Here is a 13,415-nt window from a genome sequence, read left to right on the forward strand (position 1 = left end):
GGGATCTTTCCTTACAGAATGAAAATGTAACTGTCATATTATACTCCTATATGGTTTTATTTGCTATTATTATTAGGTATCAATTAGTGTTATTTGGTATCACTTTTTGGTATCTGGTATCAATGGGTATTATTTGGTATCACTTTTTGGTATCTGGTATCAATGGGTATTATTTGGTATCACTTTTTGTATCTGGTATCAATGGGTATTATTTGGTATCACTTTTTGGTATTTGGTATCAAGTGGTATTATTTAGTATCACCTTTTGGTAATTGGTATCAATTAATGTTATTTGGTATCACCTTTTGGTATGACAAGATGTTATTTGGCATCGCCTTTTTGCATTTGGTATAAAATGGTATCATTTGGTATAATTGGTTCAGTGTATTTTCCTCTATAATGAATACGTGTAAGCGACTACAAACTGTTTACACTTTCTCTCTATCCCGCGTGGGAAAAGTTCACATATATATTTTGTTCCCTTATTCTCCATGTACGTCGTTCTATTCTGCATATCCTTGAGCTCTCAGCCAATGGGAGGGGGCTATCTGTATGCCCATGAGCTCTCAGCCAATGAGAGTTTTCCAAATTAAATTTCTTGATCTTTTAGTCAATGGGAGTGGCTTATTTGCATTTCCTCAAGCTATTAGCATATGGGAGGGCAATCGGACACATTACCACCGTAGACGAAGACTGACTGCATGGAAATCGAGCCATTGACAAACGCTCAGACGTTATTTTTTGAATTAAGGAGCGGAATTATTTGCTCTGAATAAATGAATAGTAAAATAGATAATTAAGATAATGAAATGAATTACATAAAAAAGATAATGAAATAGAAAACATAGGAAAAAATAAGGTAAATAAGATAGAAAAAATAGATTGATATAGGAAACATAATATCACTAATGTTAACAATAGATTATTCTAACAGATCATTCTAATGCTATAAAGTCAATTTTAAAAATCATGTGATTGGTTTCTATTGCATTCCTCAATTATTTTTAATACAATATTCTTTATATATATATACACATGTGTTATCACTCAATGGATACCGCATATGTATGTAAATGTTAACTGGCAATTTTAAAAGTATTTTGAATAATGTATTTATATGTATATTAAAACTTTTATGTCTAAATATCTCACAATTTTTTTTTTTTTTTTTTCCATTTCTATTTCATGCTAATGTTTTCTTGACTTCTCTGTTTCTTCCATTATTTTCTCTTCTCATTTTTCTCTTTTCTCTTTGTACTTTATTTCCCATTCTTTTCTTCGTATTTGCTTTCATTCTCTCTATTTCCTTTGTACTTTATCTTTATTCATTTGTAGTTTTTCCTTTTCTTCTCTTTTCTTCGTATTTTATTTTATTCACTCTTTATTTTGTAGTTTCTCTTCCCCTTTCTTTTTCTTTCTTTATATATATATATATATATATATATATAAATACATATATATCCATATGTATATATATATATATATATATATATATATATATACGTACAGAAATATATAATACATATGTATACATATGTATATATATGTATATATATGTACAGAAATATCTATCTATCTATCTATCAATCTATCTATATATGTGTGTGTGATTCTTATTCTCACAAAAAAATCTTGTGGTTTCCATCTCTTCATTACTAAAGGGAAGAGAGATCTATTGAAAGAACGAAAGGAAATGAAAAGTATAGACCGATGATTAAAAACACAAATAAGGAACATAATAAAAAAAATCAAACCACATGACGAGGGAAATTAGATTTTTGATAAAGATGTATTATGGATAAAAAAACAAATAAACAAATCAAACTGAAGAAGATAATAGTAAAAAGGCAGACAAGTGATAATGATAAACGGTAAGAATAATATCAATAATAGTTACATTAGCAAGGATAATAATAATGGTGATAATAACTATGAAGACTGTAAACAAAAATAATCACAATAAATTACAGACTGATAACAAAATGACCATGAACAAAATTATATATTAATTATTATTATTAATAATAATGTTAATAAAAATGATAATAATAATAAAGATAATGGTGATAATGAAACTGAAAATTATAATAATAATTGATAATAAGAACAATAATAATGATAATAATGATGATAATGATGATAATGAAAACAATAATAATAACGATAATAACAATAACAATGTAATAATAATAATGATGATGATAATAATAATAATAGTAATAACAACAAGTATAATAATGATAATAAAGATAATAATAAAACTGATAATAATGACAATAATGACAATAGTAATAAAAATGATAATGATAAAGATAATAAAAATGCTAATACTAATAATAGTCACTGATAACAAGACTAACAAAGGCGGCGGTAAAGAAGGAGGAATACGAGCCTAAAGGTTTTGATTCTTCCTCCTGACGACGAAGAAGACGATTACACCGATGCAGACGATGACGGCGATGACGAGGAAGGAGATCCACGCCCAAAAGGTTCCCCCCGCCCGTGCTGTAAGAGTGGGCGTGAAGATTAAAAAGGGGCTGAATGGAGGAACACGGGAAAAGGGAAAATAGTTTTAGGCTCGTTATTCATTTTTGTTTTTGAATTATTTTTTGTATCTCTTTATTTACTTCACTTTATATATATATATTTTTTTTAGGGGAGAAAATGAAATCAATCATTTTTTTTTCTTATCAATGCTGCTGTCTCTACAGGCGTCTTCCGTACGCGTCAGAAAAGTTAATTCCAGATGAAAGGTTGATCCAAATCCACCGACGATGCAAGACTGCAATCTGCTGTTTTAGATGGAAAAGCGGGTATCTGTGCAATGACAATTAGCATTTATCCTCTACAAGTTTCATATCATACGCTAATGTTGATAATGAAACGTTTGCTTCAGAGAATAAAAATATATATAAACATGTACGCTAGTATTATATCATGATGATATATATGTGTCGGTACAAATCAAATATAAATGGCTTCAAATACCCTGTAAATTTGATAGACTACTGAAATGAAGATGTCAAACAAAAATACGATGCTTGTAACATCATCAAAACATCATCAATTTTATATTCACAGGAATTTACACGCAGGCACGGGCAGGGTAGTTTTTTTTTTTTTTTCAGGCTGTTGCTTGCGAGGATCATGATAACAAATGTCCAAAGGGTTTTGAATACACTCTAGTTTAGAATCAGGACATTTTTACTTTGAATTTTAAACCCAAGGGTGATGTTATTAAAAACTTAAAAACCTGGAAATAACCTTTTTCTGTGTCTGGAATTCTCTGTGGGATTTTCTTTTCGTGTTTCTTTTCAGTGTTGAGAGTTATATCTGCAGCTTGAATAATTATTATTGTTGAATTTTCACATACATCTTTGATATGAAAATGTCAGAGTTTGTTTCGTTAGTGGTTATAATAAATATTCACACATCTTTTCTATGATAATGTTGTCATTACATATCAATACATGATTGGCGGGATGAAGTAGCTCGTTCTGCGCATGTGCAAGATTAAAACTTTGAGCTCAAAAGTAAAGCCTGGCCCGGAGGTGAATTAAAAGTTAATCCTGGGCGCTGCCATTGCGCATGCGCATTAGAGATCTGGATTGAACTTTAATACTGATTAAACTTTTACGGCTCGTCCAGAAGATGCCCTATGTAATGGGTGTCCTTTTTTTCCTTGATTGTCAAATGTCCTCTCCAATAATTATTTTGATCAGTAACTATTTCCTGAAATTCTTTGTATTCTTTCATCTATCTAAATACGTACATATGAATACAGAAGCACACTCATACAACATATATATATATATATTTGTATATGTATTTATATATATTATATATATGTATATAAGTATATATACAATATATATGATATATATATATATATGTACATATATACATAGATACATATATATATAATATAAGTATATATATATTTGCCTAAATCTATTATATATTTATATATATAATATATGTATATATGTATACATATATATATATATCTATATATATATATATGTGTATATATATGTACATATATAACACATACATGCATTTATTAACAGCCATTCATTCCACTGCAGGACATAGGCCTCTCTCAATTCACTATTGAGAAGTTATATGGTAGTGTCACCCTTGCCTGATTGGATGCCCTTCCTAATCAACCGCGGTCCGGTCGCTAACACTTGTGCCACGGCACAAGCGTTTGGAACACCTGCGTTTGACTTCTCAAGGCGATATGTGGCTTTCTCGGGTTCGAGCCAGTAGTCAGAACACAGGCATTTTTATGACCGCCGCGACGAGGAATTGATCTGGGGACTATGAGGGTCGGAGTCCAGTGCTCTAACCACTGGACCATTGCGGCAGCCGAATACATACATACATACATACATATACACGTGCATATATGTATGTATATACATACATATATATGTGCATGTATGTATGTATATACATACATACATACATACATACATATATATACATATTTACATATGTATGTATGTATGTATATGCACACACACACACACACACACACACACACACACACACATACATACATATATATGTATCTATGTATATATATGTATGTATATGTACATATATATATATATATATATATATATATATATATATATACACACACACCTCTCCCTTCCGTCCACCCTGCGACCCTCCTTCCTCACCTGCAACCGGCCTCGTGGCCACGCCGGCCTCCCCCGGGGGCAGGTCGCACCCGAGGCCCAGCACCAGGGGGTGGGGCGAGTCGAACATCATTTCAGAGCCAATCGCGGTGGAACAAGATACCGACATGTTCAGCTGGGGCACCTTCAGAGTGCAGCTTCGGTCTCCGGTGGTTCCTGTGTGAGGTTTTTTGTTTATCTTGTTATTTATTTGTTGTTGTTGTTGTTGTTTTTTCGAGATGGTGATGATGAGGGAGGGTTAGGATGGAGAGGGGGAGGAGGAGGATAAGGATCAAGCTGATGATAATGATGATGATAACATAAATAAATTTATCACCATAAAAACAAAACAAAAACAAACAGATAAAAGAAAATATATATATACACACATGGGTAAAGCACACACATAACTTCAATCCACACCAACCTTCTTCCCCCACCAGATCCACCTCCACTTTTATCCACCTGAATAACGAGTCCTCCTCCACTTCCAGCTGGAAAGTATGCTCGAACTTGGCGCCCCACATGACTCTCACTGCCTCAAGAGTCTCCGGTCGCCAAAACACCGCCTGAGGCCGATCGAGAAGAAGACTAAACTCAGTCAGCTGTGCGGTGGTGCAGTCTGAAATTGGGTGTTTGTTGGTACATCATCATCATCATCATTTTGAGCTAACACCGGCAAGGGCGCATAGCCGCATCCACCCTTTGTTTCCACCTACAAGGCTCCCTCATGGCGAGCCGCCAGGCAGGGGCCCGACCCATCTCTAGTTCCTCACGACAGGTTTGATCGATCTGCCCAAGCCACGACCTTCTCGGTCGTCCCATGGGCCTCTTCCACCCAGATGATCCTGCCCATCAAGTTGTCTCGGACAGAGACAACCTGATAGGCTGGATCATCCTGCGAGAATCGAGCCAAGTGACCATATAGCCTGAGTTGGCGATTGTAGATTGTGCAAGTAACAGGTCCTGTACCGGTCTCACGGTGCAGCCATTGGTTGGAGACATGGTCCCACCAACTGTACCCCATGATCCGGCGCAAGGATCTGTTACAAAAGGCATCTAGACGAGATTCCAGAGCACAAGATAGTGTCCAAGTTTCACTACCATAGAGTAAAACTGGCAGTATCAGGGCCTTGAAAACACGTACCTTGGTCCTTCTGCACAGGTACCGGCATCTCCAAATACTCTTGTCGAGAGATTTCATGACCCCTGCTGCCAGGCCAATCGTCTACTGACTTCCTGGTCTGACAGAACAGAGTCGTGAACTGCACTACCGAGGTATATAAAGCTCTCTGTGACTTCGATTTTTTCACCGCAAGCACGTACCGACTGCACAGGGTCTCCTAGTAGGCCCCCAAAATCCTGGATCTTGGTCTTGGTCCAGGAGACCTCTAGCCCCAGGGGCTTCGCTTCATTGCTAAATGCATCTAGAGCCGCCTCTAGGGTTTCCAGAGATTCAGAGAGAACAGCAACATCATCAGCAAAGTCAAGGTTTGTAACCTTGATATTGCCCAGAGTTGCTCTACAGTGACTTTGGACAGTAGCTCTACCCAGTATCCAATCCATGCAAGTGTTGAAAAGTGTTGGTGCAAGAACACAGCCTTGCCTCACACCTGAACTAACAGGGAAGAAGCTCAACAGGCCCCAACCACACTTTACAGCACTTTCATTGCCTGTATACAGGTTTGCTATTAGTCCAATAATCCTTGTTGGAGTTCCTCTTAGCCTCAGGATCTCCCAGAGTGATTCGCGATGCACCGTATCAAACGCCTTCTTGAGGTCGATGTAGACTGCGAGCAGCCCACATCCGAACTCACGATGGCGCTCTACAATGACGCGAAGCGCCAGGATGCAGTCTATTGTGGACTTACCAGGAGTGAATCCAGATTGCTCTGGCCTTTGGTGCCTCAACAGGTGGTCTCTGATACGTCTCAGTAGGATGTGCGCGAGTACCTTGCCTGGTATACTGAGTAGTGTAATGCCTCAGTGATTGCTGCAGTCCCAGCGATCCCCTTTCCCCTTCCAGAAAGGGATGACCACACCCCTCAGCAGATCAGGGGGAAAGGTACCAGTCTGCCAGATAGCAGACAGGACTGCATGCAAGCCCCTTGCCATAGGTTCTCCACCAGCCTTTAACAATTCAGCTGGGATGCCACAAACACCTGCTGCTTTACCACTCTTCAGCTTGGAGATCGCCCCCCTGACTTCAGTCAGGGAGGGTGGATCCTTGCTGATGGGTGGATCTGGCAGAGGAATCTCAACATTGCCCGCATCTATGTTAACTGTTGGAGGATCAACCTGATACAACTGCTCAAAATACTCAGCCCAACGCACACGCACCCCATCAGGATCTGAGATTATCTGGCCACTTGCTGAGCGGACTGCAGTCGTCTGTGAGGAGGGCTTGGAGTTCAGCTTTCTCAGGGCTTTGTAGGCAGGACGAAGGTCATTCACTAAGAAATGGCTTTTGACCTCCTCTGCAAGATTACTGATAAACTGTTCCTTATCCCTTCTCAACAGTGACCTAGTCCTGTGCACCAGAGAACGGTGCAAGTTGCGATCCCTTGACAATCGAGCCGCACGAAAAGCATCTGTGGCTTCCAGTGTCTCCTGCGAGATGGAATTCTGTCTTGCTCTTGGGTGTTCACCAATGGATTCCTGAGCTGCTTCAAGCGTTTCATGCTTGAGGGTATCCCACATAAGAACAGGGTCTGTCAGGCCCTCAAGTGCTGTGAGACGACCAGAGATAGCCTCAGCAAACCTCCCTCAGTCTGTCCAAATGAAACACCCTAGGGTGTTCGTTTGGGCGACGGGGGGTTCTAAAGTGGGCCCGGAGAGTAGCCACAACTAATCTATGATTAGTTCCACAGAACTTGACGCTTCGATACACCCTGCAGTTCTGGAGATCCTCCATCGTGTGCTAACGAGGATGTGGTCGATCTCCCTTTGGCCACACTACCCATATCGCTGTTCCAAGTCCAACGATGCGGGTCAGAACGCTGATACCAGGAGCCAGAAATCCTCAATTTCTGGGAACCTGCAAAGTCAGGGAAAAAGGAGCTATTCCGCTGCCGATCAGCTCCTGACCCATGAGGCCCGACAGACATCTCGTAGGCGCCGTCGACCCGGTCCCGCACTGAAATGCCAAAACAATAGAAATCTCGCCGAGGACATCTGTCTGCCACGATGAAAGTTTGGGAAAAACATTTCTTTCACCTCAAGTTTAATACACCCTAGGAGGTATACAGCAACAAGAGACATAAACCCAAAATGAAAGTTAGTCAATACCATGTCCCTCATGATGAGGCCTTACTACCGGGGTTAAGTTGGAGGGCTTGGCACCCCCTGGAGATGGTGGCCATCGCTGCGGCCCGCCCAGTAGCGGGTTTTGTAGCCCCCCACACTAATCTGCCGCTGCCAGGGTTTCTCACCCCCGGAGAGCACCCACCTAAACTCTCAGGTTTTAATTCCCCGTAGTAGGGAAAACCGATGCCCTGTGCAAAAAATGGATTTTCCAACCCCCTTTTGACCCCCCCTGAGGTTAACCTTTCGGGCATCACTCATCATTTTTATTTATTTATTGTTATATCATTAAAATGATAAAATTTTTTTATTATTATTATTTTAAATTTTTTTATTTATTTTTATTTTTTTTATTTCTTTTCTTTTGTTTTTATTTTTTGGCTTTTTTTTTTTCCTTTATTGTTTTTTAAAAATTTTTTTTTTTGGGGGTTTTTATTTTATTATTTTTATTATTTATCATTATCATTATACTTTTGGTTTATCACATTTGTTGAAGGTTTGTTTAAAATTTTTTTTCTTTTATTTTTTATTTAGTGGGGCTTTATAAAAATTTATTTTATTTTTTAACATCTGTTATCTTAATATTTTTTGAGGCAGAGTCCGAAATTTGACCCTTTTTGTTGTGGTCATAAGGCCAGGGAAGTAATTGTTAAGCTTACGTTGTTTGGCCCCGGGGAAATCAAAAAATTTTGGGACACCCTGGGGGAAAAATTTTGGTCATTATTATTATTAGTTATTAAAGGGGGTTTTAAAATTAGCTGGACTTTTTGAGTTTTATTAGAGTTAATCATGGGAATCGGGGTTTAGTAAATTTTGAAATAAAGATGACGGTTCAATAAATTTTTTTTTTTTTTTAAATTTTTTTCCTTTGTCTTTTCCTTCGTTGTTTTTCTTCCCTGTCGGTACCGTTTTTCCCGGTGTTGTATGTTGTTTTTGTCTTCACCCTCTCCTTACTTACTTCCCCTTTTCCCCCCGCTCTTCCCCCTTCTGTCTCTCCCCTTCCCCATTTCCTAGTTCCCCCCCCTCTGTCTTTCCCTCTCTCCTTCTCTTTCTTCTCTACTTCTTCTTCCCCCCCCTCCCTCCCCCCCTCTCTTCATTTTTCCCCCCCCCCCCCCCCCCTTCTCTTTTTCTTTTCCCCCCCCTTTCCTTCTCTCTCTCCTCTTTCTCTTCTTCACCCCCTTTCTTTCCCTCCCCCCCTCCCCTCCCCCCTCACTTTCCCCCTCCTACCCCTTCTTCTTTTCCCCCCTCTCCCCTTTTCCCCCCCCCTTTTTTCCCCCTCTTTTTTCCTCTCTCTTCCTCCTTTTCTTCTCTCCTCTTCTCTTCTCTCCCTCCCCTTTCCCCTTCACCTCCCTCCCCCCCCTCCCCCCCCCCCTCTCCTCCCCCCCTCTCTCCCCTCCCCCCCCCCCCCCTCTTCTTTCTTTTCCCCCCTTTTTTCTCCTCTCTCTCTCCCTTTTCTCTCTCATTTCCCCTCTCTCTTTTCCCCCTTCCTCCCTCCCCCCCCTCCTCCCCCCTCCTCCCTCCCTCCCTCTCCCCCTCTCTCCCTCTCTCTCTCCCCCTCCCTCCCTCCCCCTCCCTCCCCCCTCCTCCTCTCTCTCTCTCCCCTTTTCTTTCTCTCCTCTTCTCTCTCTTCTCTCTTCCCCTCTCTCCTTCTCTCTCTCTCTCTCTCTCTCTCTCTCTCTCTCCTCCCTCCCCCCTCCCCCCTTCTCCCCCCTTCTCTCCCCCTCTCTTCAGCAGGGAGCAGCTCGAGTCGAACCCCACCGACGGCTCTGTTCGTCCCCAAAATGATTTCCGAACAGGCTTCCTTTGCATTTCCCTTTTCCCCTCGAAAGAAAGGCTTGGGCATTTAATTCGATATGCTCCGCCCCCTTTACGATTCAGGCAAAGGGATACTTTTTGTATTTATTTTGTGTGTTTAATTACTTTTTTTTTTTTTTTTTTTTTTTTTTTTTTTTTTTTTCCCTTTTTTTTTTTTTTTTTTTTCCCTTTAGCGTGTAGTTACGTATTTTTCTTCTTTCATAAGTGTATAGTTGTTATTTTCTTATATTTTAAGTACGTAGTTACGTACTTTGTTTCGTATTTTCTTCTGTTTTAAGTAAATAATCATGTATTTTTTTTCATCTATTAATCAATTTGAAGCATATAGTAACATGTACTTTAATAACAATTTTTCCATTTTTTTTTTTCCCTTTTCCTTCTATCGAAGCTAAATACCCTTTTTTTCCCCCGTATTTTAAGTGTAAATGGCTTTTTTTCTTTTTTCCCGTCATCAACCCCCCAACCCCCTCTACCCGCTTCACATATGAAAGTCCCGCTTTTTTCCCCCGTCAAGTTGACCTGTAACTCGACCTCGTGCCACTGATTCCGAGGGAGGTCCTGGAGGTCGAGGGTGCTCCTCAAGCCGTTTCCGGTCAAGTAGATTTCGTCTGAGTCTTTCTCGGGCCAAAAGAAGAATCTGGTGGTGCCGTTGGTCAGGGGAACTCCGGCCCAGGCGAGGCGGTGGGGGGAGCAGTCTGGAAAAGGGGAAACGGGTAGGGGGGTGGGTCGATAGATAGATATACAGATGAATAGATAGATGGATTGATTGATAGACGTCTAGATGAATTGATAGATAGACGTCTAGATGAATTGACAGATAGACGTCTAGATGAATAGATAGATAGACGTCTAGATGAATTGATAGATAGACGTCTAGACGAATAGATAGATAGATGTCGATAGATGGGTTGACTAAGAGAGGGATATATGGATAGATAGACGTCGATGGATGGAGGGACTAAGAGAGGGATATATGGATAGGCAAATAAAGGGATAGATAAATAGACAGATAAATGTATGGATAGATAGATAATGGGTATATAGATAGATTGATAGATAGATAGATAGATAGATAGATAGATAGATAGATAGATAGATAGATAGATAGATAGATAGATAGATAGATAGATAGATAGATAGATAGATAGATAGATAGATAGATAGATAGATAGATAGATAGATAGATAGATAGATAGATAGATAGATAGATAGATAGATAGATAGATAGATAGATAGATAATAGATAGATGGATTGATTGATAGACGTCTAGATGAATTGATAGATAGACGTCTAGATGAATTGATAGATAGACGTCTAGATGAATTGATAGATAGACGTCTAGATGAATTGATAGATAGACGTCTAGATGAATTGATAGATAGACGTCTAGATGAATTGATAGATAGACGTCTAGATGAATAGATAGATGGATTGATTGATAGACGTCTAGATGAATTGATAGATAGACGTCTAGATGAATTGATAGATAGACGTCTAGATGAATAGATAGATGGATTGATTGATAGACGTCTAGATGAATTGATAGATAGACGTCTAGATGAATTGATAGATAGACGTCTAGATGAATTGATAGATAGACGTCTAGATGAATAGATAGATAGATAGATAGATAGATAGATAGATAGATAGATAGATAGATAGATAGATAGATAGATAGATAGATAGATAGATAGATAGATAGATAGATAGATAGATAGATAGATAGATAGATAGATAGATAGATAGATAGATAGATAGATAGATAGATAGATAGATAGATAGATAGATAGATAGATAGATAGATAGATAGATAGATAGATAGATAGATAGATAGATAGATAGATAGATAGATAGATAGATAGATAGATAGATAGATAGATAGATAGATAGATAGATAGATAGATAGATAGATAGATAGATAGATAGATAGATAATAGATAGATGGATTGATTGATAGACGTCTAGATGAATTGATAGATAGACGTCTAGATGAATTGATAGATAGACGTCTAGACGAATAGATAGATAGATAGATAGATAGATAGATAGATAGATAGATAGATAGATAGATAGATAGATAGATAGATAGATAGATAGATAGATAGATAGATAGATAGATAGATAGATAGATAGATAGATAGATAGATAGATAGATAGATAGATAGATAGATAGATAGATAGATAGATAGATAGATAGATAGATAGATAGATAGATAGATAGATAGATAGATAGATAGATAGATAGATAATAGATAGATGGATTGATTGATAGACGTCTAGATGAATAGATAGATGGATTGATTGATAGACGTCTAGATGAATAGATAGATGGATTGATTGATAGACGTCTAGATGAATAGATAGATAGATAGATAGATAGATAGATAGATAGATAGATAGATAGATAGATAGATAGATAGATAGATAGATAGATAGATAGATAGATAGATAGATAGATAGATAGATAGATAGATAGATAGATAGATAGATAGATAGATAGATAGATAGATAGATAGATAGATAGATAGATAGATAGATAGATAGATAGATAGATAGATAGATAATAGATAGATGGATTGATTGATAGACGTCTAGATGAATAGATAGATGGATTGATTGATAGACGTCTAGATGAATAGATAGATGGATTGATTGATAGACGTCTAGATGAATAGATAGATGGATTGATTGATAGACGTCTAGATGAATTGATAGATAGACGTCTAGATGAATTGATAGATAGACGTCTAGATGAATTGATAGATAGACGTCTAGATGAATTGATAGATAGACGTCTAGATGAATTGATAGATAGACGTCTAGATGAATTGATAGATAGACGTCTAGATGAATAGATAGATGGATTGATTGATAGACGTCTAGATGAATTGATAGATAGACGTCTAGATGAATTGATAGATAGACGTCTAGATGAATAGATAGATAGATAGATAGATAGATAGATAGATAGATAGATAGATAGATAGATAGATAGATAGATAGATAGATAGATAGATAGATAGATAGATAGATAGATAGATAGATAGATAGATAGATAGATAGATAGATAGATAGATAGATAGATAGATAGATAGATAGATAGATAGATAGATAGATAGATAGATAGATAGATAGATAGATAGATAGATAGATAGATAGATAGATAGATAGATAGAGAGAGAGAGAGAAAGAGAGAAAGAGAAGAAAAAAAAGAAAAAAAATTACCATTTTCACCAAAGATATTAACAAACTTTATGAATTCCAGTAAATGATAGTAAACGATAACGAATATTGATAAATTCCCAGAAATTTCCTATAACTGCGGGAAAAAAAAAAAGATAAAAAGAAAAAAAAGAAAAAGAAAAAGAAAAAACTACATATAGATTATTAAAAAAAACAACTACATATATTAAAAAAAAAAACATATAGATTACAAATATATATACATATATATATGTATATATATATATATATATATATATATATATATATATATATATATATATATATATATATATAAGCAACGTGATAAAAAAAAAAAAAATATTTAGCTTTTTGAGAATATTCATAGATAAATGAATATATAATTAAAGGTATATCTAACAGGC

The 13,415-nt window shown here is 37.3% G+C and overlaps 1 protein-coding gene across 1 annotated transcript; it reads right to left on the reverse strand.

Moving 5' to 3' along the window:
• Window positions 1-2,216: 2,216 nt before the first annotated feature.
• Window positions 2,217-5,331, reverse strand: LOC125025805. Its single transcript, XM_047614044.1, has 3 exons — window positions 5,116-5,331; window positions 4,692-4,865; window positions 2,217-2,505 (listed from the first exon to the last, which is right to left on the reverse strand). Exons 1-3 carry the CDS (start codon window positions 5,213-5,215, stop codon window positions 2,393-2,395), a joined length of 387 nt encoding a protein of 128 aa, XP_047470000.1. The 5' UTR covers window positions 5,216-5,331; the 3' UTR covers window positions 2,217-2,392.
• Window positions 5,332-13,415: the final 8,084 nt, after the last annotated feature.

Source organism: Penaeus chinensis, chromosome 5 (assembly GCF_019202785.1).
Source record: "Penaeus chinensis breed Huanghai No. 1 chromosome 5, ASM1920278v2, whole genome shotgun sequence".
NCBI lineage: Eukaryota > Metazoa > Arthropoda > Malacostraca > Decapoda > Penaeidae > Penaeus > Penaeus chinensis.

Coding starts and splice junctions, on each gene's coding strand:
- LOC125025805 (XM_047614044.1), bottom strand. CDS start 5,215: ATGTGGGGCGCCAAGTTCGAGCATACTTTCCAGCTGGAAGTGGAGGAG. Junction 4,866..5,115: donor GGATCTGGTGGGGGAAGAAG/GTTGGTGTGGAT, acceptor AACCTCACACAG/GAACCACCGGAGACCGAAGC. Junction 2,506..4,691: donor GGCCACGAGGCCGGTTGCAG/GTGAGGAAGGAG, acceptor CCACTCTTACAG/CACGGGCGGGGGGAACCTTT.